This window comes from Chrysochloris asiatica, unplaced genomic scaffold (assembly GCF_000296735.1).
Source record: "Chrysochloris asiatica unplaced genomic scaffold, ChrAsi1.0 scaffold00378, whole genome shotgun sequence".
Lineage (NCBI taxonomy): Eukaryota > Metazoa > Chordata > Mammalia > Afrosoricida > Chrysochloridae > Chrysochloris > Chrysochloris asiatica.
In genome coordinates this window covers 814,716-835,830 of record NW_006408896.1, presented here as the reverse complement: position 1 = coordinate 835,830, position 21,115 = coordinate 814,716, and the positions used below count along the sequence as shown (strand labels likewise).

General features: G+C 60.0%; 3 protein-coding genes across 4 annotated transcripts; all 3 read right to left on the bottom strand.

Moving 5' to 3' along the window:
• Positions 1 to 487: 487 nt before the first annotated feature.
• On the bottom strand, positions 488 to 5,084 carry HDAC10 (histone deacetylase 10). The gene is made up of 19 exons (XM_006876413.1): positions 5,026 to 5,084; positions 4,821 to 4,955; positions 4,495 to 4,591; positions 4,248 to 4,345; positions 4,064 to 4,168; positions 3,894 to 3,962; positions 3,616 to 3,742; positions 3,239 to 3,304; positions 2,977 to 3,036; positions 2,816 to 2,905; positions 2,510 to 2,616; positions 2,358 to 2,425; positions 2,002 to 2,278; positions 1,822 to 1,906; positions 1,506 to 1,597; positions 1,321 to 1,377; positions 1,046 to 1,124; positions 750 to 929; positions 488 to 670 (listed from the first exon to the last, which is right to left on the bottom strand). Exons 1-19 carry the CDS (start codon positions 5,082 to 5,084, stop codon positions 488 to 490), a joined length of 2,034 nt encoding a protein of 677 aa, XP_006876475.1.
• A 2,566-nt stretch (positions 5,085 to 7,650) lies between these two features.
• On the bottom strand, positions 7,651 to 14,191 carry MAPK12 (mitogen-activated protein kinase 12). Of its 2 annotated transcripts, XM_006876393.1 has the most exons (12): positions 14,028 to 14,191; positions 13,815 to 13,944; positions 11,810 to 11,868; positions 10,891 to 11,002; positions 10,767 to 10,796; positions 10,626 to 10,673; positions 10,132 to 10,246; positions 9,961 to 10,032; positions 9,746 to 9,825; positions 9,591 to 9,669; positions 9,341 to 9,514; positions 7,651 to 7,762 (listed from the first exon to the last, which is right to left on the bottom strand). In XM_006876393.1, the coding sequence occupies exons 1-12, from the start codon at positions 14,150 to 14,152 to the stop codon at positions 7,683 to 7,685; spliced, it is 1,104 nt and encodes a 367-aa protein (XP_006876455.1). In that variant the 5' UTR covers positions 14,153 to 14,191; the 3' UTR covers positions 7,651 to 7,682. The 2 variants fall into 2 exon arrangements, with proteins under 2 accessions (XP_006876455.1, XP_006876456.1); XM_006876394.1 differs by lacking the exon at positions 10,767 to 10,796 and having other exon boundaries at positions 7,671 to 7,762; positions 14,028 to 14,179.
• Positions 14,192 to 16,407: 2,216 nt separating this feature from the next.
• MAPK11 (mitogen-activated protein kinase 11) lies at positions 16,408 to 19,789 on the bottom strand. The gene is made up of 12 exons (XM_006876412.1): positions 19,746 to 19,789; positions 19,048 to 19,198; positions 18,775 to 18,833; positions 18,574 to 18,685; positions 18,439 to 18,468; positions 18,293 to 18,340; positions 18,104 to 18,218; positions 17,790 to 17,861; positions 17,547 to 17,626; positions 17,067 to 17,145; positions 16,791 to 16,964; positions 16,408 to 16,557 (listed from the first exon to the last, which is right to left on the bottom strand). The coding sequence occupies exons 1-12, from the start codon at positions 19,787 to 19,789 to the stop codon at positions 16,475 to 16,477; spliced, it is 1,047 nt and encodes a 348-aa protein (XP_006876474.1). The 3' UTR covers positions 16,408 to 16,474.
• Between the last annotated feature and the right edge of the window lie 1,326 nt (positions 19,790 to 21,115).

The following is a 21,115-nucleotide window of genomic DNA, read 5'->3' as shown; positions in this document are numbered from 1 at the left end:
GGAAGACCAGCGTTCCCGCCCCCGCCGCAGCCCACGTCATTGCCACGCGACCGGCGAGCCTGCTAGAGCTGCGGCGCAGGAAACCGTTACCAGAGGGTCCCGCCCCTGCCGTCGCGCACTTCCGGATTGAGACGGCCTTGAGGGCGGGGAAATTGAAACCAGTAAAGGAGACGGAGTCAGATTTTTCGTTTAACTCATGTATATTGATTGGGGGGTGTCACGACAGGGCAGGAGGAAGGGCCATTGGAGCCGAGGTGACCGCAGGAAGCCGGGAAGCCCGACTCTTAAGAGGAGCTGGTTTGTAGCGTTGTTGTTGTTGTTAAGTGTCATCGAGTCGGTTCCGACCCACAGCGACCTTGTACACCAATTTCACGCTTCCAAGGAGGTCACTAAAGAAGCCATTGGGGAAGAGACGTTCACGGTCCAGTCTGGCTCAGACAGTACCTAGGCCCTAGAGACCCCTAGGAGCTCCCCTCCCCACCAAACCTCAGGGCAAGGCCAGCTCCTCACCGGCCACCCGCAGCATCCCCCACTGGGGCTCCAGCTGCGCTCTCAGGTGCCTCAGAGCCCACGTGTCCTGGGGTGCAGGTGTGGAGCAGGGACCCGGGCTGGGTGGGGCTTTCCCATACAGTGCCCCAGCCAGGGCCCCTACAAGCTGGGGTTTAGATTCCTGGGCAGGCAATAACGGAAGCTGTGAGTCACTGTTCCCTGTGGACCCTCACCCCGTGTGTCCTGCCCAGCAGACTTACCTGCACCAGGACCAAGACTCGGCCCCCTGCTGGAACCCGAAGCAGGGAGGCCAGGAGTGCAATGTGCGGGTCAGGCAGGCTTTGGGATGGCCCCAGGGCCACCAGAACCAGGTCAGGCTGGAAGCTATAGGCCAGGGGCAACACCAGGCCCAAGACACAGCTCAGAAGACCCCCAGTTGCCTGTGAGAGGGATAGTAGTGTGGTACTAGTAGTCCCACAGCCCAATCACAGGGTGCCCAAGCACACACAGGTAAGGTCCCCCACAGCTGCCCCAACTCAGGGACACTACCACTCACCCCCGGCAGCGGCACCAAGATGTGGAACCTGGACAGAGCGGCTGCCTCGGGGCCTCCGATGTTCAGCCACAGAGTCCTCCTTCCAGAGGAAGAGAGCACATAGAGCCCAGCAGGGGGCAGGGGTGTGTGGAGTATTGTTTCTGGACCCTCTGCCAAACTCCAGCTACATGAGCCACCCCCATCTATACCTCACAGTGCTCACCCACCGGCTCCTCTTGGGGACCATGTGCCCACCCACATGAGTAACGGGACCTGTGAGCGCCTGGGAGTCGTACCCGTCATCGGCGAGGTCTGGAGGCCTACCCAGCTGTCCTATGGCCACACACAGCAGCCTGGAGGAAGAACCAGCTAGGGACAGGCTGCACTCAGCCCCCTGGAGCCCATGCCACAGTGGTCCACACTGCCCTCAAGGCTCTGCCCACAGCATGCTCTCAGAAACCTGTGTGGGCTAGGGACTCACCTCTGGGCTCCGAGGGACAGGCCATGCCGGAGGGTCACCTCCAGGGTGGCAGCAATAGCAGAGGCAGGTGTGGCCGCAATACCACTGCTGACCTGGGGAACGCATGGTGGCAGAGGGTGCTCAGGAGTCAGCCAACCAGGTCAACAAACTGGCCACTTGTCCCTGCCTCTTAGCCAGAGCACCTCTCTCTGTAAACAATATCCTTAAAACATACTTGAAATTGTCCCCACCAAAGAGGATGAGGTGGTGAGGGAGGCACACCAGGGTAGTCTCCACCAGCCCCTGAGCTGCACGCCACCCCACCCAGCACACCCACCTGCCCATCCAGGATCCTGTTCACGAGGTCCAGGACCTTCCCAAGAGCAATGAAGGCCTCAGCCTGGGCCAGGGTCTCATGAGGTCTGCAGTGAAACCCAGAGGGAAACTTGCACCTCACACCTGTCACCAACAGGTACAGCCGACATGGCCCGCCCCATCCCAGGCCCATCCTGCCCACCTGGCCCAGGTCTCAGTCTCCTCCCTTGGGGCTGACCCCTCCTGAAGGAGGACACCAGGAGGCAGGTCCAAGGCAGCATCTGTGGAGGTCAGAGCAATGGCTGTGCGGACCGGGGGCAGGGGATGGAGACGCAACCGCTCCAGGAGAGAACTCAGCTCTATGGTGGCTTCAGTCGCTGCCACCGCTGCTGCCGCCACATACTCAGGACTCCCAGGGATTGGGGGTGGGGGCCTCCCCTCTGGGGAGCAGGCGCTGGGACCCCGCAGGGGGGCTGTGTCTGTGGAGATTCATAACAGCCATTGGTCATCCCCGTCTGGGGGGCTCCAATCCCTCTGCCCATGCCTGAGCACACTGACCTTGATACTGCAGGCTTGTCCAGTGAGGGGCCTGGGCCACCTGGACACGCTGAATGGACTCCAGGGCACTGTAAGGAGAACCCGACGGCTCTGGTTCCCCAGCCTCCCTTCTCCCTCCAGGGCCCTCTCCCTCTGGCTCCCACCCCTCATACCTCCAACAGGGCACCATGGTACCCGAAAGAGGTGGGGTGGGGTCTCCCAGCAGTGCCTGCACAGTCATGCACACCGACTCCGCCAAGGACTCGAGGTGGTAGCCACCCTGGGAGAAAAATGGAGGCGTGACTGGGCAAGGGCCTCACCAGGGAGGGGACATTTCTAAGGACGCCCCCCCCCCAGCTTCTGTCCCAGCCAGAACACCCAATGCCCCGTCGTACACTGCTCTTACATGCACTTCATGGCCCCAGACTCTCCCTGGCCGTCCAGTCTTCCAAAGCCCCTCCCCGCCTAACCATAGTCACCTCCAGCACAGCGCAGACCCGGCCGCCAGCCAGTACCAGCAGCAGGTGCATGAGATGGGCGAAGCACTCGGGTGTGGCCCGCATCAGTCCCTGGAACAGAGTGGGGCATAAGGCGCCTGGGTCCCAGGGCCCCAGAGGTCTCCCACAGCCCATGCTCTCACCTCAGGGTCCCCAATGGCCGAGTCGAAGCCAGCAGAGACCAGCACCAACTCAGGGTCAAACTGCAGGGAGGGCAGAGACAGAGAACGCAAGAAAGGCTGGAGCCAGGGTGGGAGCTGCCCCCTCCAGAGAGACCCACACCATCCACTCTGATGCGTCTCTGTTTCTGTGGCAGAAGACCCGTCTTCACAGTGGTACCCCCTCCTGGTGCCATGTCTCAGCACCACCCCCAGTCCGCTGTCAACCCAGCCCCCACCCAGTCACCTCGAAGGCCAGGGGGAGCAGTACATTCAGGAAGGCCGCCACGTAGTCAGCGTTTCCCATCCCCACCTGCAGTCATGGGGAGTCAGCATCGGCCACTGCCCACCAAACCACAGAGTCCATACTCTGGGACTCTGGCTCTGGGCTGAGTCTGGTGGGAAGCTGCAGGTTGTGCTCAGGGGGCCCAGACTGAGGAATAGGGGAGCCAGTGTGGGAGAGAAAACGGGGTGTGGATCTGGAGGCTGAGAGTGGGGACCTGGGTGAGGACTTAGGATAGGGGCTCAGGTGAGAATTCCAGGGGGTCTGGGGTGCAGATCTGGGATGGGGGTTCAGGGTAGGGGTCCAAGGTGGGGACGTGGGATAGGTAGACAGGACAGCACCTGGTTCCAGGGTAGGTTGACAGTGAAACCACAACCCTGGCCCCGGCCTACGGCGTCTGCATCTGACTCTCGGAGGAAGGGCCAGAAGCGCCCGTGCTCATAACGGTGCCAGGAGAAGTAGAGGACGCTGCAGATGGCCAACCAGGTCAGAGGTCAGGGTCCAGGATCAGACCTCTCAGCCCATGGCTCCCTCAGACCCTCGACTCTGCGGGCACCTTCCCCTCAGACTTCCCAGGTCAGACAGGGATCCCAGAACAGGGTCACGTTCCCCAGCTCACCTTGGGTCATCCTCAAAGATGTACTGGATGCCCTGACCGTGATGGACATCCCAGTCAACGATGAGGATCCTAGGGAAAGGTGTAGGATCACTGAGAGCCTCCTCATCCAGGCCAGTGGGTGGGACTGGGCGAGAGAAGAGGGAGTGCCCCACACACACACCTGTACACACCTGTGCAGCCCATGTTTTTGCTTGGCATACTCAGCCGCTAGAGCCACGTTGTTGAACACACAGAACCCATTGGCAGCTGCTCGTTGGCTATGGTGACCAGGAGGCCTAAGGATGAGGGGGCACTCAGGGTCATCCTGGTCACCACAGGTGGGTGGGCAGGTAGAGGGAGGGATGCAGCCCTCACCTCACAAGAGCGAGTCCATTGTGGACATCCCCCGCCAGCACAGCGTCCACCAGCTGTAGTGCAGCCCCCGCAGCCAGGCGGGCACAGTGAAAGGTGCTCTTGGGGAGTGGGGACGCCAAATGAGCCCATGCCAGCCAGTGGCATGAAGCAAGGCACGTGGGGCATTGGCACAAGCAGGAATTGAGGGGGTGTTGGCACGGGGTTCATGTGGGTGTGTTCTGCGAGGGGGATACTGAGGGGCACCCACCGGGTGGAAGTAAACTGCATCGTACTGTTCAGACAGAGTCTGGAGCTCCCGTGGGTCCAGGGCCTGGGTCCCGCGCACTGCAGCTATGTACTCGGGGCTGCAGAGGAGCCAGTAGGTAAGGCAGGGTCATTGGTGGGAGCCCGGAGGTATGGGGGCGGGGACCCTGGTGAAATGCGCATCTCCTTTCTCTCTCTAGACCTTGACTGTTCCTAGAGGGGAACAAGGGGGGCGGGCACTGCCTTGGTTCGGCGAGGGAGAGGGCTGCAGCGCCTACGGTGTGGGCACCTATAGTCCCCGGGTGTGACTTTTGTCTTCAGGGATCTGACCTGTGTACCAGTCCTAGCTCCACCTCCGAGGCCTCACGTGCCGCCAGACGCAGGCACCTCTGCTCCAGACCGCACTGCTGTAGGCGCTCCAGGGTGGAGGTCAGCCGCTCGGGGCACTCGATCTTGCACTCGGGGCTGATGTGGGGGAGGAAGACTCAGTCTCCAAACCCTCTTCCAGCTCCCGCCCTTGCCAGGTCACACTTACTCGTCCCAGAGAAGCCGAGCGACCGCCATATCCTCGTGGTAGACGAGTGCGGTCCCCATGGCCCAGCTATGGTCCTGTCTGCATGTGACAGAACTCAATCGCCCTGTATCACAGGTGACTGTACCACCCGCTCCCACACCACAGCCCGGGAGAGAGCACAATGCCTGAGACCCACAGGTGACAGAACTCAGACGGTGTGTACACAGAACCCAGGCGGAGGACGAGGTCCCAGGCGTGTACGCCACCGCCACCGCCACCACCTGGATCCCAACACTGGCGCTAAGGCTTGTCTTTGGCTAGAGGGTGTGGCTCCTTGGCCGGATTTCCGTTTCCTTCAACTGGGACCCAACACAGGGGTCCATCCCGCCCACGGGGGCTCCCCGGACCGCCCCCAGTCCCGCCCTACCGCTCAGCCGACTGGTCCCTACTTCCGGGTTCCACCCCTCGTCCGAACTTCTCCTCCTCCTCCTCTGGGTCCCCCAAGAGATGGGAGGAGCTATGGGGGCCGAGCACCCCGCCCACTGCCCCAGTCGAAACCTGGATGAGGCCAGACTACAGGTCACAGGGTCAGGCGGGTCAGCAGCCAGTGAGCGGTGAGTGTGACCCCAGCGGACCGACCATTCAGGCCAGAACTAGGAGAGTAGTTGCGGCAGCTTCAGGCTAGGGAAAACACATGTGCATGTGTGCGGACGGGCTGGCGCGTGGCGGCAGCGGGGATTGCACCTTGGTTCGGCCAGGCTCAGGCTTCAGATGCGGGTGACAAGGGCTGGTGTAAGTCCTAGGAAGACCCCTTAACAAGGAACTAACAAGGAATCAGAAGGGCAGAGCGGAGAAATTGAAAGGCCGGGTGCTGGGAAGGGAGGAATGAATGAATGAGGGGGATCCGGCCTAACGACCAAGCCAAACCAGAGAGGAAGGAGGAGACCAAGAGTGGCTGGTATGAAACCTAGGGGGCCTCAGGTGGCAGGAGTATGTAGAGGCGGGCTCCTGGTACAGGGTGGGCGCGCCCTCGGAGCAAGGAACCGGGAGACGGGGATTATCTGGGGTACGACATCTTGGGAGTAGGTCTCTGGGGGTGGAATGGTACTGCACACCCCACTGGATGGGCTGACTTCTGGGGGGCCCTTGTGCTCCCTAGCTCCGTTCCTCGGATCAGCTCTGGATGCACAAAGGCGACTCCACAGTGTACGGAAGAGTACGGCACCGCACACCTCACCCTTAGGGCCAGCAGCTGCTCTGACGGGGGCTGGGGAGGTTTGGCCATTGCTCACCTCCGAGGCTCCAATTGGGCCATTTTAGTCAAATGTCCGCTCCCGAGCCAATCACAGCAGGAGGGGAATGGCGCTCTCTGATTGGCCATCCTGGGCCACATGGTCGATGGGAGGGGTGGAGTCTATCCCCGAAGTGCGGGACGAGGGTGAGGAGGAGCTGGGCTCTAGGCAGGAAAAGGAAGGGACGCGGAGAGCGCTGTTTTCATCAAAGGCCTCCCCCCGCCCATTCCCGGGGGCTCAATCCCTTCTGTGGACATACCTACTTTTGGGGACAGGTGGGGAGGCGCGAGGGCAACTGTAAGGGCTTACGTGTAGGCTCCGGTCCCACTTAACTTGGCCGATCCCGAGTGGCCAGCAGAGGGCAGTAGAGGCTCAGGAGCGGTGGGGCGAGGTGGAAGAAAGGGCAGGTGGTTTCATACAACAAAACCCACCTGGCCCAGAGGAACCTCAGAGTATCCCCTACCTCCCCAGGAACTCTCTGACCTTGTAGTGTGGGGGTGGGGGGTGGTCTCAGTGCTGGGACAGAGTCTCCAGAGACTACACACTGGCTGGGTCCCTAAGCCATGAGAGGTTCCCAGGATCCTGGTGTGGCACTGTGGGATAAAGTACTGGACAGCAAGGTCGGTTTGAATCACAAGGGCAGCAGGTCAAACTCATCAGCTGCTCCTTGGAAACCCTGTACAGGGTTGCTATGAGTTGGAACGACTTGGTGGCACTTAACAACAACCAAGAGGAGCAGGCTCCAAGTCGTAATGCGGGGCTCCAGGCTCAGATCCACCCATGCTCAGGAGGCCAGCCCACAGCTCAGGACAGTTGTGGATAGCTGGCTATATTCTGGGACCCTCCTAGGCCAGACACTTCAGAGACAAAACCTGGGTAGAAGAGCTACAAAAGGGTTTATTTCCTCCAGTCTCATGGGTACAGGCCACATGGTCCGTTACATTCGAGGCTGGGGGGCAAGACCCACCCCCTGGGAGAAATAGTAACCCTGAGTCAGTGCCTGTTCCCTCCGTGTCGGCAAAAGCTGGGCTTCCGGCTTAAGGTACAGAGCCAACAGGGCTGACCGGAGTCCCAGCACACCCTGGAATGGGGTTTTTGCTCTGGGTGGGGGCGTGGTCAGAGGCTGACCCCAGATCAGGAGGGGCTCTTTCCAGAAAGTCCAGTCGATCCACTTGAAGCCAGGTTGAGGTGGGTGCCCGAGAACAGAACAGGCTAGAGGAGAAGGGGGATCCATAGACTAAAGGGGTCTACTGAACCCCTGTAGGCTGAAGTCCAGCCTATACCAAGCTGGTCACCAGGATCCCCCTCCAGGTGGAAGGTTCTTTTTTCAGGCTCCTAACCAGGGCCCCACAGCGTGCCCACCTCTGCCCCCAGGCCCAGAGGACTTCATAAGGCTGTCTCCTTGGAAACTCTGGTCCCCTGCTTCCTGGGAGGCCTGAAGCTGAGCACCTCTTTATAGGTTACACCTGGGGAGAGATGACCTTAAATGAGCAGAGTCACCTGGGGATGCATCTGTGTCTCCCCCTCACACACCGCCCAAAGAGATCCACTGAGGGAAGTCCTCAGCCACAGAGCACAGGCTCGTCAATCAGTGACCTAGGACCCATCAGGCCCAGAGGTCCCAACTAGAAGAAGAGGTGACCACAGTCTCCCCTCCTGCAACCCAGACCCACAGCCACAAGGGCAGTTGGGCAGGCCTTGTCTACAGGCCCAGGAACTGAGATGCTCCTAGGAATATAGCCAAATGCTTTTTCTGGGCTGAGCTTCTCATCCAATTCTGGGGGCCAGTGTGTGTAGAACGCTGTAGGCAAGACAAGACTCATTCCCACAGATGACCTACAGCGGTCATCTGCTTGCTTGGTAGACCTGTTCCCTGAACTCTGCTCAGGTCTGGTCATCCCAAACGGAGGAAGGAGTGGAGGAGAGATGGTTCTGTTTCCTTCTACCCACCCCAGCCTGTGTTCCCACATTCACTTGGCCAGGGGAACATAATTTGGGGGACACAGGTATCACACACAAACCCCAAGGAAGCATTCTGTATGTTCTGAGTGTGCCCATGGGGTGCAACATTGACTGGTTTAGCTGATCCTAACCTGAATGTGTCCTCATAAGGAAACTATGTGCAAAGATAGCATTGCTCCGAAGCTGGCCTTTCTCAGAGACATGGGAGGTAATAGGGTTTGTGCTCCCAACCAGGGCTTGGCCACAAATGGGTCACGTGTCCAATGTGGTTTGTTAAAGCAAAAGCTCGGAGCCACAGATTCTGTGTGGGCGGGGACCACAGAGAGGATCCTGTGGTCCGTGGTTTCAATGTGTCCCTTTGAACACAGGACATTTTCACCAAACAAAACGGAACTGGAGCCTACCCAAGCCTCCCTCTTCCATAAACACAAACCCTGAATGAACCCCGCATTAAGGACTAAGGGTGTGAGCATGGACCAGAGCCAGAACCATACCTAGAAATAGCCAGTACCCCAAAGCCTGCTGACTGATTGTCCACAGAGAGCAGACAGCAGGGTAGATGGAGCCCACCTGGAGGCTTGTCTGAGCCCAGCCCAAAGCTGAGCAAGATTGTCTCTGCTCCATATTGAAGGGAGGGGCTCTTGGTACATAGAAGACCCCCACAAAGAGCCCAGAAGGGGTAAATAATGCATGGGGTGGCATGTGGGGGTGTTGGGACTGCTGCTGGCGAGGGGGGGGGATACAAGCAGTGTATTGGTCGGAGGTTTGAAGAGGTGCCGGCAGACATGCATTAGCAGAGGGGGCTTCTGAGGAGGCAGGTCCGGTGCCTGCATGTGGGGGAGGGACACCGGGCTGGACTGAGCACCACCACCTCTCAGAGCTTCCGTTCAAAAGTTTCCGGAACTCATTGTTCGCGGCCTGCAGCCAAGCCATTGTTTGTGCTGAGGGAGCGAGCAGGCTGGGCTGGTCCCTGGGCTGGCTCTGGTCCCTGGCTGGCTCCACTGCAGCTCCCAGTCAGAGGGCACCTCCCCAGGCAGCATCACCCCCCCCCTCCCCCCACTCCCGCCCCTCCGTCCACTCACGCTTCCACTCTTCTAGCGTGCGGTCCACGTCCTCGAAGGAGTCATCGTACTTCTGCACCGTGGGCTCCTCTTCAGGTTCGTGCAGGCTCTCAAAGTAGGGGTGGGCTAGCGCCTCAGCTGCCGTCACCCGCTGCCCCGCATCCAGCACCAGCATCTTCTCCAGTAGGTTCACGGCTGCTGGGGGTGAGAGGGGCTCAGACTGTGCAGCGCACCCCCACCTGGGCCCCACACCACCTCAGGCCCACCCTACCCAAGGGGCTGGTGTTGGCAAGGATGGAGGCAAAGTCCTTCTTCTCTAGCTCCGGAAGGCCCTTCATGTAGTTCTTGGCCTGTGGAAGAAGCGGAGTGAGGGACAGACCCTCAGACTCCCCCCCTCCACCCCGCCCCCCACCATGTCCAACTCACGTCTGCGCTCTGCAGCCCCTGTATAAACTCCGCAGAGGGCGTCCCTGTCACCTTCATGATCTCCTTCAGCTGGTCTAAGTCTGCCTCAAGGTCAGGAGCATAGTGCACAGTCAGACGGCAAGCTAGCGCCCCGACCAGGCAGCCTAAGGGACACCCTGTCTGGACACTGGGGACCTGCGCTCAGCTCCCCAGCCTGCGGCCCAGCTGAAGGATACGGTCACTACCTTTAAACAGAGTCTTCCCTGAAATCATCTCCGCCATGATGCAGCCCACCGACCAAATGTCCACTGAAACAGAAGCCCCCCCCTTTGTCAGACACTTGCTAGGACCAGGCATAGAGTGGAGAGGGAGCCCAGCTTTTGGCTTTCCAGGCCCCAGCCCCTCACCTGTCTGTGTGTAGTGCATCCAGTTCAGAATGACCTCCGGTGCCCGGTACCACCGAGTCACCACGTATCCTGTCATTTCACTGTCTGTGTGTCTGGCCAGGCCGAAGTCCAAGATCTGCAGGAGGACTCTGGGGAATGGGGGATCTCCCGGGGGAAGTGGGCGGGGCCAGCCTGGGGTCCTGTCTCAGCTGCCTATGGAGACTCCAGGGAATGGGGCACAGTCCACCCCCCGGCTGATGACCCCAAGGACCTGATGATGTCTTTGGGGAGGCCTCGGTCCAGCTCAGCTTAGGTGTGCAGGCCTGGGGCTGCCTCCATCTCAGATGCCTGACCCCACCGCCTCCCCAGTGCCCAAGTGTCCGTTATGTGCTCCACTCCCACCCTGGGAGGGCCTACCACGAGGAGCCCTGTCCACTGCCCCTCACCCGTCCCTCAAAGGTGGCCAAGCCCTCTGCTTCCCCACATGCACACACACCACACACACACATACATACTTTCAGCTCACAGTCCTCGTTCACGGCCAAGTTGCCAGGCTTCAGGTCCTACAGGCAGAGAGAGGAGAGGTGGTCACCCTGGACCTACTGGACGGGCCCACCTACAGGCAGCACCTTCCCTTGGGCCCCTTCAGGACTTACCCTGTGGATGACGCCAGCAGCGTGTATGTACTGTAGGAACAGGAAAAGGGTCAGGGCTGCAGAGAATTCCGCAGAGGGGCCCATCCCTGCCCTCCCTTCTACTCCAAACTCCTGCATGACCCACCTTGAGCCCCTTCAGCATCTGGTACACAAGGAACTGGACACGGTCCTCACTCAGTTTTTCATGTTTCATGAGCTTGCCCAGGTCTGTGCCCATAAAAGGCATCACCAGGTAGCTGCAGGGAGCAGATGCAGTGCGTTCATACCCACCTGCCCCTAATCCCAGGCCCAGACTCCTGAGCCCACTACCTCCAACACCTGCATTTCCCTTCCACTTGCCCTGCTGAGATGCCTGTCAGGAACTTGATTGCATTTTTAAGGTCAGGGAGCCAAGGGCCAGGCTAGGAACCATGAAGGTTCACCGATGAGGGAGGGAAGGGGAGGACATGGCCTGGCTTACAGCTGAGAAGTGGGTATAAGGGAAGAGGTGGGGATCTGGGAACAGGGGTAGGCAGCAAGATGCCTGGGTGAGAGGGCAGGCTGGCTAACCCCCGAGAGGACACCAAGGCCACTGTGCGTCCTTGACCTATGCAAGACCAAGTGACAAAGTGCCTGCTGCCCCGTCCAGCCTTTCCTGGGCCAGGCCCCTAGCATGTGTCCGAAATGGTGTGAGTCTGGTGGGGAGGGGTAGGCTTAGTAAGGTGGGGGTGGAGCTAGTCCTCCCTGTGTGCTCCTTCCCTCACCCCACTGCTCCGTCTGCCGGCAAAGGTCAGCGGTTCTAGTTACAAGCCACATACTTGGGTGCCAGGCTCCTGGGCACTAGCCCTGCCTTTTAACAGACTTCAGGCCCAGGCTCACACCTCAGGCTCTGGGCAGGCAGGGCCTGGGTGCCAGGAGCCCCAATGGTCAGTCAAGCTCTGGCAGTGTCTGGGTTCCAAGAACACAGGGGAGGGGGGACAGTGTGCACCCCACCCCCATCCGGGCTGCAGGGAGAGGTCAACCCAGAGCCCCTTCACCTCCCCAGCCTCAAACCCGCCACTCACAAATCTGTGAACTCATCCAGGGTCTCATCAGGAGTAAATACATCAAGCAGCCCAATCACCTGGGGAGAGGGCCGAGAGCCACTAGAGCCAGGGCACCCCCACCCCCACCCTCCGCTCCCCCAGCCACAAGGCTGCTCTGCCCAGCCCTGGCACACGGACCCACAGACAAGCTATTTTTGGAGGTGACAGCCGGGATCCTCTGAGGGAGGAGCCCGCAAAAGTCTGGGATGGCTCCCAGCCGCCCTACCAGAGGGGTTCCAGCCTGGGGACTCACTAGGGGAGAGCAGTGCCCAGCAGGTGAAACGTAGGCACAGTGGGCATCGCTGTGGACCACCGGGGGCCTATCAGAAAGAGGGAAAGGTACCTTCTATGCAGGGAGGAGAGCAGAACTGGGAGATGGAGGGGCAGGTAGAGGAGTGGAGAGGGAGCCAGCAGAGGCCGGGAACACACCGCCTGAGGTGGGCAGAAGAGGGCTTCCTGCTTCTGAGGAGCACAGGGAGGAAGGGTGGGTGGCCGGGGCCTTGAAGGCCAGGTAAGGAGCCGTTCAGGGAGGGTTTTATACAAGGATGCAGTGTGAAATGTCCCTCAGCCTGCTGTGTAGACAGACCAAAGTGAGGCAAGTGGACAAGAGTGGCCACTGCAGCCACCAGGGCCAGAGCTGGGCTGAGGGTGGGAGAGGAGAGAGTGCAGGGCAAGGGTGAGCTAGGCAACTGAGGGTCGCAGGGATTGGGGGAAGGTGGGGGTGAAGGCAGAGTCTGCTCAAAGATGAATCCACACCAGATATGGGGGACACCAGGGAGGGGCCTGGGAGCAGGAAGAGGTGCAGAGTTGAGAGCTAAGGGCCTGGGGATGATACTAGCTGGACAATGTTTTAGCAAGAAGAGGGCAGGGCACTGGATGCTGGGAGTTCATAGAGTTGATAGAGGTCAGCTGTGGCTCTGTAGTGGACAGTGGCAAGAGGGGACTCCAAATTTAAGGAAGGGGCTGAGCCTGGGCCAAGCCCACCACACTCTGAAACCTCAGCTTCCTTACAGGATAGTGGTGACCGCCTACACAGCGGTAGGAAGCTTTGTCAGCAAGGCGGCTGCCACCCAAGAAAAACACTAGAGCCTGGTCAGGGGCAGGAAGTAGCAGATCTGAAGTCCAGGGAATTAAAAGGGGTGGTGGGGGTGCAGGACAGGGGACTGTGGCACGGAAGCCTCGAGTAGGGAAAGGCCAGGGGTGAAGAGGTCTTAGAAGGGTGGAGTGGGCAGTGGCTGGGAGCCAGGGGACACAGGGACACAAGAGGGGCCAGAGCATCAGTGACCTGATAGGAGAGGACGAAGCCTACGACACAGGGAGAGTGTCCTGGCAGAAAGAAGGGCTCTCAGCCACCAGCCTTGGCCACAAGACAGCCACCTGGGTGTTCCAGGGACAGGACTGAAAACAACTAGGAAGGCCCTTCCCTGGCAGGGTTGTCCGAGACAGGAACTACAGTCTGTGTACCAGAACTGAGTCTGGTCCCCTCCCTAGACCCTAAGCCTGAGGTGACAGGGCAGGGGGCCAATCCCATCAGAGGTGGACTCAGTAGATGAGCCAGGGCTGAGTGGACACCCCCTGGAAAAATGCTTCTCTCCTAGGGGAGTCCTCCTTCCACCAGCAGCCTCACCCCTCAGAAGTAGCACCTGGGTTGGAGGCAAGGGCTTGGGGGTGCCCCAGACCAAAACTTTGTAGCTGAAGGCCAGGGACTGAATCGTCTTAGGGACTGCTCTGGAGGCCTGGACCCAGGAAGCCAGTCTCGCCGCCCAGAGTTAAATCCCTACCCCGTCACCCCTCCATCCCTTCACCCCTCCACCCCCCCATCCCTTCACTCCTCCACCCCTCCACCCCTCCACCCCTCCACCCCTCCACCCCTCCACCCCTCCACCCCTCCGCCTACGCCCCTCCCCTGCTCAGGCACTGACTCAGCGCGGCCCGCCCCCACCCCAACCGCACGGGGGCGGGGCCAGCGACCCCACACACTCACGTTTTCGTGACGCATGTGTTTGAGGAGTCGCAGCTCGCGGTAGGCGCGTTTGGCAAACAGCTCGGACTGGAAGGGTCGGTACAGCTTTTTGATGGCCACCTTGGCGCTGGTGCGACTGTCTATAGCCGAGCTGCGGGGTGCACCGTTCAACTGGGGCCGGACCACTCCGCCCATTCCCAGCCACCCGCTGGCCAGCCCGACAGCCGCGCTCACCACACGGCTCCGTAGGCGCCCGAGCCAACTGGTTGCAGATCCTGGTACACGTCGCGCACTTCCCACGCTGTCTTGGTCACCTCCTGGCGGTAAAAGCCCTTGCGGGCGGGCGGCGGCGAACTCATGGCGGCCCAGCTCCCGCCCCGCCGCAGACGCTGAGGGTCGGATCCGTGGGGTTCCTTGGCGCTTTTTCCTAGGAGCCGCCCTCCCTGCTGCCCCAAGCCGCCGACCACGACCCGACCTGGGCCAGGCTGCAGTAGTGCGCGGCCCCTCCCCCGCCTGCCGACCAACCGGCCCCAGGGCGCGAAGCACGTGACGGCCAGGCCTGGGCCCTCCGGAAACCCGAGGCCGTCAAAGGGAGGGGCTGGAGACCGCGGGGTGGGAGTGAGGGGGGCGGGGGGACGCTGCCCCGCTGCTAGTCCCGGACTTGCACTCAGCCCCGTGGTGTGGGGCCTGTGGGGTCCAATCTTCTCCTTACAACACCCACACAGAAGCCCCTGGTCCAGCCTGGCCAACCTCTACCCTTGGCTCTGGGTAGTCACTGTGGACCAGCATCCCTGACGCCATGCCGTCCCTGTCCTGTAACTCCCCACTGGACTGCTCCGTCTTCCCTGCAAGAAAAAGGTTTTGACTCCCAGACTTACCACGCTGCATCCCTCAACACTCATCCCTGTGGTCAGTCTCCAGGTCTCCCTGAGGACTGTTATTGATTCACCCCTAGCAAGGGTTCTCCCCAGGCCACCTGGCTGGTCAGGTAGGCTTCTCAGACACCTTTAGCTTCCTCCCCCACCCTGTTTTGCCCTGTACTTGCTCCCAGTTGTTGCTCAGGGTGGGCATCATCAGGCATGTGTCTGGCTTCATCTTGCACTGGACCCCTTCCCACATTCTCCCCTAGTCCAGAGACCCCAGGGTCTGAAGGAGTGTGGGGTTCCCCCCGGAAGTCCCCGTGCCCCCAACTCCTCCCCCCACACACACCATGAATCAGCAGCGCCAAACAACTTTATACGTTATGAGCCAGCCGCCAGCCCGAGGCCCTGCCCAGCCTGAGAACACAGCCCGCGAGGGCCAGGGCAGCTCCCTTGGTCCCCTTCCTCCTGGGATAGGCAATGTCTCAGCTCTGCGCCCATCCCGTGTCCTCACTAAACGTAGCCCAGTTTTATCTTTGGGGTTTCCAGGGCCTGAGGCTTTACAGTTATACTGACCACACAGTCCTCCACTACTCGAGGCCCAGGGTAAGGCAGTGTCCCCAACCCCTGTGGGCCCCCACCAAGGTTCAGCCTGGGTTGAAAGGGGTGTTCCTGCGGCTCATCCACACTCAAGGCTGTAATGTTGTTACTGGTAAGGTAAGCTATCCCCACCCCACCCCCTCCAGGCAGTGGGGACTCAGGGAGCAGGGAACAACAGAACAAGAGGGAACCCCTTTATTGGGTGTCCTGTGAGCAGGCACTTCACATCTAGACCTGACTGGGGCCTTGTGAGGTAGTAAGTCACCACCAGCCTCCCCAGCCACACACAGGCCCTGCCTGGAAGGAGACACACTGCCCTCAGACTCCAAGAGCAGGATGTTGTCCCCAGAGGCTCTTAGTCAACTCCATCCTGGAAGAAGTGGGGGTGACTCACAAGCCCTAAAATCCCAACCCTGGGGGAGGAGACAGAATGGGATCGAGGCCCAGGGGCTGGAGCATCCAAGTCCACATTCCTGTGTGCACCAAATGCCCCTGCCCAGCCCAGATTCCAGCTGACAGTATCCTCTCTTGCTTCAGACAAGAGAAAGCACATTGGGAGTCCCTCATGTGGGGCACAGCAGGGCACCAGGCCCCTCGTGGTATCAGGAACTGTCTGGAGGAAGGTGGGCAGTGGTCCAGCCACCTTCACTTTGGCCTCCCCCTGGTCCTGGCTGATGGCCTCTGGGCCTGCAGATCCATCCACTAGCTCCAGTGCAAAACCACACAATGATCTCTCTGGAGGAACTCAACTCTCTTGTGTGTGCCCACCCGGCACTGACTCCATGCGGGTGCCCCAGCTGTCATTCTCGGTTTCTGGGTGAGCAGCTCTGATCATTGATATATTGCTCTTTGAATTTGGGGAGCCCTACCCCATCCCAACCCCCAGGGACAGTCTGCTGGGACATAGCAAAGAGGAGTAGACAGATATACTCCCCAGGAAACATCGGGGGGGCATCCAGGTCTCCCCCCACTGTGAGGACCTCAGAGACACCCAGACAGCTGAGAAGGGTCATCAGCGGAGGCCCAAGACACAGCACATTTTCCTGCAATCCCATGTGTGTACAGGCTCCCTCGAGGCATGGTGTGTAGGCCCAGGGCATCAGGCCAGAGTCAGGTCTGCTGGGCCCTAGAGGGTGTTAGAAGGCACCCATCTCAGGAAGCTGGCATGCTGAGGAGGGGCAGGCGCAAGGCCCCTCTGCGGGCTCCAGTGTGGCTGGCAGCTCACTGCTTAATTCCCAGACTGCTGTCAGGTGCCTGTAGTGGCTCTGGGGGCTTGAAGCTGAGGACTTCCTGGTAGGTGAGCTCTGGGGGAGGGGGTACAGGATGAGCCTGTGTCACCCCCGGCCCAGTCCACCCACTCAGCAGGTCTGCGCCCCCTGTCCTCCAAGAGTAGCCTCAGCCCTATGTTTCTGCTCAACACTCCCACTCATTGCAGGCTGTCCCTCTTAGGGTGGGAGCCACTCTGGGGAAGAGCTGGGGTGTCCCTGTAGGAAATGGGCACTGCCTGGCCGCTGCACCCCCATATTCTTGTGCCCACCCTTCCACTCCTCCACTGTGCGCTCCTTGGCCTCCACACTTTCGTCATAGGGCTCAGCCTCGGGTTCATCATCTGGGTCATGGTACTGGCTGAAGTAGGCGTGGGCCAGGGCCTCTGCAGCACTGACCCGCTGGTCGCTGTCCAGCACCAGCATTCTTCCCAGGAGGTCCACAGCTGAGAGGGTGGAGTTAGGGAGGCTGTCAGCTCCGCCTCCAAGCAGTGTGTAAAACCCAGCCCCACCCCAAGCCCTGCCCAAGGCTCCACCTCCAGCCTCACCTAGAGGATTGGCTCCTTGGAAGATGCTGCGGAGGTCTTTCTGGGGCATGGGGGGCAGGGACTGGATGTATGTCCGGGCCTGGGGGCACATGAGCAGGCCTGAGGGGGTGGACCACCCATGATCCTCTTGGACTCAAATTGGGCAGGGGGCTACAGAGCAAAGTCCTCCAGACTCAGTCACGAGACCTCCTCCCGGCAGACCTGGTGGCACCTCCCTTTCTGCCACCCCCTTCCCAAGTGCCCATGGCCAGGGAACAGTCTGTGTTGTTATTCTGTGCTCACTGTTTCTTATAAGATTCATAGTTTCAGAGACCCTGTAAAGTGTTGCCATGAGTCGAATTGACTTCTGACAGTTGGCATTTTGGTCCCTTGTGCAGAATGTCTTCCCCACTCCCTGCATCTCCTCCCAAAGGAGTTAGACTCAATCCTTCAGTGGCCCAGTCTGTTTCCCACACCATGTACCCGAGGGGTCCAGCTCACGTGTTCAGAGGATATCTTTGCCAGAACCTCAGGGCTGGGTGTGCCCACAACCTCCATGATACGCTTCAGCTGGTCAATATCTTTCTGGCTCAGGAAACACCACCATCAGCCAGGCCTGGACTTTCCCTAGCAAGGCCCACGTGGGCAAGACTAGCCAGGGAGAGCCAGAGCCCACCTCCCTCCCAGACCCCAGCCAGGAGGGAATCCTACATGAACTCTACTCCCCAACCAGGTGAAGGATACAATCGTTCCCTGGGAAGAGCGCCTTTCCCTGCAGTAGTTCTGCCATAATGCAGCCCACAGACCAGATGTCCACTGTCGGGGGAGGGGGTTCATTAGTCTGCCCACCTAAAGTGGCAGGGACTCCCGAACCAGACCAGCAACCCTCCAGTTACACCCAGGCCCCAAGGCAGATAGACTCTTGCCCTCTATTCTGAACTCTGGTAGAGATAGGGGTTAGCACCAGCTGCAACGCCAGGAAAGGTCCCTCTGCAAGTTCATCTGATGCTAGCCAGCCTCTGCCCGTATTTTCCTGTGCCCCTTGGTGGGCTGTGCACCTGTCTGGTTGTAATGCATCCAGTTGAGCATGATCTCAGGTGCCCGGTACCAGCGTGTGGCCACATAGCCAGTCATCTCCTCATCAGCCTGGCGAGCCAGTCCGAAGTCCAGGATCTAGGAAGATCACAAGAAGTTCTCAGCTTTCACTGGCCACTCCTGCCTGCCCCTCCAGACCCATGGCCCCTCACCCTGAGCTCGCAGTCCTCGTTCACTGCCACGTTGCTGGGCTTCAAGTCCTGAGGGGGTGGAGTGGTGGGGTAAGGCCATGAGCCCGGTGCATCAGCCCAGATCCTGGAAGGTCCCCATCCAGGGTTGAGGGCGTCCCCACACCTACCCGGTGGATGATGCCCGCTGAGTGGATGTACTGTGGCGGAGGGGAGGAGCATGGTGAGCCCCGACTTCCTCCCTCTCCCTCAAGCCTCCACCCTGCAGGTGTATCCCCACTGAAGAAAGTCCCCCAGTAGCAAACCTTCAGTCCACGTAGCAGCTGGTAAACCAGGAACTGGACATGCTCATCACTCAGCGCCTGGCACTTGACGATGTTGTTCAGGTCTGCGCCCATCAAGGTGGTCACCAGATACCTGGATAAGGTTCAGAGGTCAGGGGAACGCTTCTTACCGCTTTCCAGAACATGCTCCCCATGTCCTCACCACATCCACCCAGCGCTCACACTTCGCTGAAGTCTTCAATGGACTTGGCCGGAGTGAAGACATCTAGAAGCCCTATGACCTGGGTAAGGTGGGAGGAGAGAGAAGTTCAACTCCAACCCAGTCCCAGAGCAGTCCCTCCCACTGATTCACCCCGCCCCCCAGTTTCCGGACCTGGCCAGCCCAGCGGCTCCGCCCACCGACGCTCCCCACCCCCATTGGTCCATGCCAGGACACTCCGCCCCACCGCGCTCCGGGCCCCCATTGGCCAGCCACGTTGGCCCGCCCTAACTCACATTCTCATGCTTCAGGTGTTTGAGCAGCCGCAGCTCACGGTACGTCCTCCGCGCGTGGATCAGCGACTGGAAGGGGCGCGACAGCTTCTTCACAGCTACCTTCTGGCGCAGCCGCGCGTCATAGGCCGAGCTGGAAGGCGGACGAGTGAGGCTCGGCCGGTGGGTTCAAGCCCAACCCCGGCCCCTCTGCTGTGTTATGCCCACAGCACTCCAGAGGCCCCTCACTCCCAGCCTTTGCAGACCGAGCACTCTGAGGCCCAACCACAGATCTCAACCTCAGGTCTCCTGCTTCCTGCTCCCTCATAGGCAAGAACCCAACCAGCCAGCGTGGAAATGACCCCTCAGGAAATGTTCCTCACGTTTCCGTGGCTTCTAGGACACTCCAAAGATGCCCCCTGGCCCCCTGGACCTTCAACACTTTCTCTGGGCACTGGTAGTGGGTATATTTGAGATGTGGACGGAAAGGTGGCTATAGATGTCTCCTGCACAGTGTTTGTACCCTGAAACACTGGATGGGATGGAATGTCCAGCAGAGGGTGGTGTCTGCCCACATGGATTATCTTCCCTTGCTCGGACTCTCCATCAAACACCAGCCCCCACCTGCCTAAGGCTACCTGAAATGCAGAGGTCACGGGCACCGTCCTCAACCACAAATGGAACAGGGTCACTTCCACTGTCCTCAGGACCAGGACTGCTACTGGACAGGATTTAGAGTCTGCTCACGGAAGGACTTGTACAGCATGTTCCGGTTCCTCTCTCCTACTTCTCCTCTTTCAAAAAAAGTGAGCCGTGCCTCCCGCCCACTTCAAACTGCTGGGAGGCGCCTGATGGGGCTTGGGTGCTCCCAGTATAACGGTGGGGATGCTGACCAAGTGCCTGGGGCATCCGTGTCCCCTCTAGCCTATGACCCACCCTGTAAAGGTCCAGTCACCTGGGCATGGGCGGGGGGAGCTGAGGGGAGTGGCCCCTCATGTCTGGCAGCTTGATTGCGTCTGCGCAGTGGAGTTGACAAGAAACTCCATTCCCAGCTGCTGTCAGTACCAGAAGAGCCTAGAACAGGGCCATCCCTTGCACGGAGGCAGCACAAAGGGCTGGGGATGCCAGGGGAGTGACCTGCCTCCTCTCCAGCTCCCAGATGGAAAAGTCCCTGTGCAGAGGTGAGTCCAGCAGAGGTCTGCAGGTACCTGAGGGACCCATGCTTTGTCCTGATCCTTCCCCTGCCCTTGAAGGCAGATGCCTGAGGCTGGTAAAATAGTTACAGTGGTCCCCCAGGCCAGGGAACCCCCAGCCTCTGCTCTTGCCTCAGGGAAGCTCCGGAAAGCGAACACCTAAGGATCTACAAGAACCTGGAGCGACACCCTCCCTACAACAGTGGCAGCATCGCATCGGTAAGGACCATGGGTGTTGGGTGTTCCCTCTCAACCTTCATTTATCTCAGCCTTTCTGTCAACACTGAAACATCCATGCAGGGCTTCCTATAACCGCCTCAGCTTTAGTTCTCTCCACATCCCCAGTGCCAGGGCAATGAGGTTTCTCAGATACGGGACCCCCCACCCAGATCGACCATCTGCCATGGCCCCAGGCCAGACGTCCCAGATTCCTACTGTGTAGCTGTCGCCTGAGTTCCATTGGTTGGAGCAGAAAAAGGGGGGGGGGGAATGCAGACACCCTATGATCAGGCCTAAGTCCTCTGGAGCCTGAACCCCATGGAAAACGGGGGGTGGGGGCCGGATAGCAAGGCCCAAGGCGAAGGTCTTTATCTTCTCCAAGCTGGTCTGCCCCCTTTTTAAACAAAAGCACCCACTGGAGGATAAGGTACCATTCGCCAGACTTTGGAGGAACCCCAGCTACGTGCTCCGGCCTTTAGGGGCGCGAGAGACTCATCCTCCCACAGGATCCGAGCCAGGATGAGGGCGCTCAGGGTAGCAAGGACCCGGAGGACGCCCCCGCCCAGGCCTGGAGCGGCATCTGGGCGGAAAGTTTCCTTCATGCTCCCCATTCCTTTCTCAGCTCGGTGCCCTGTTGGGGCGGGGGCAGGCAAGCCCCTCCCCACGCCGGGGCCCCACGG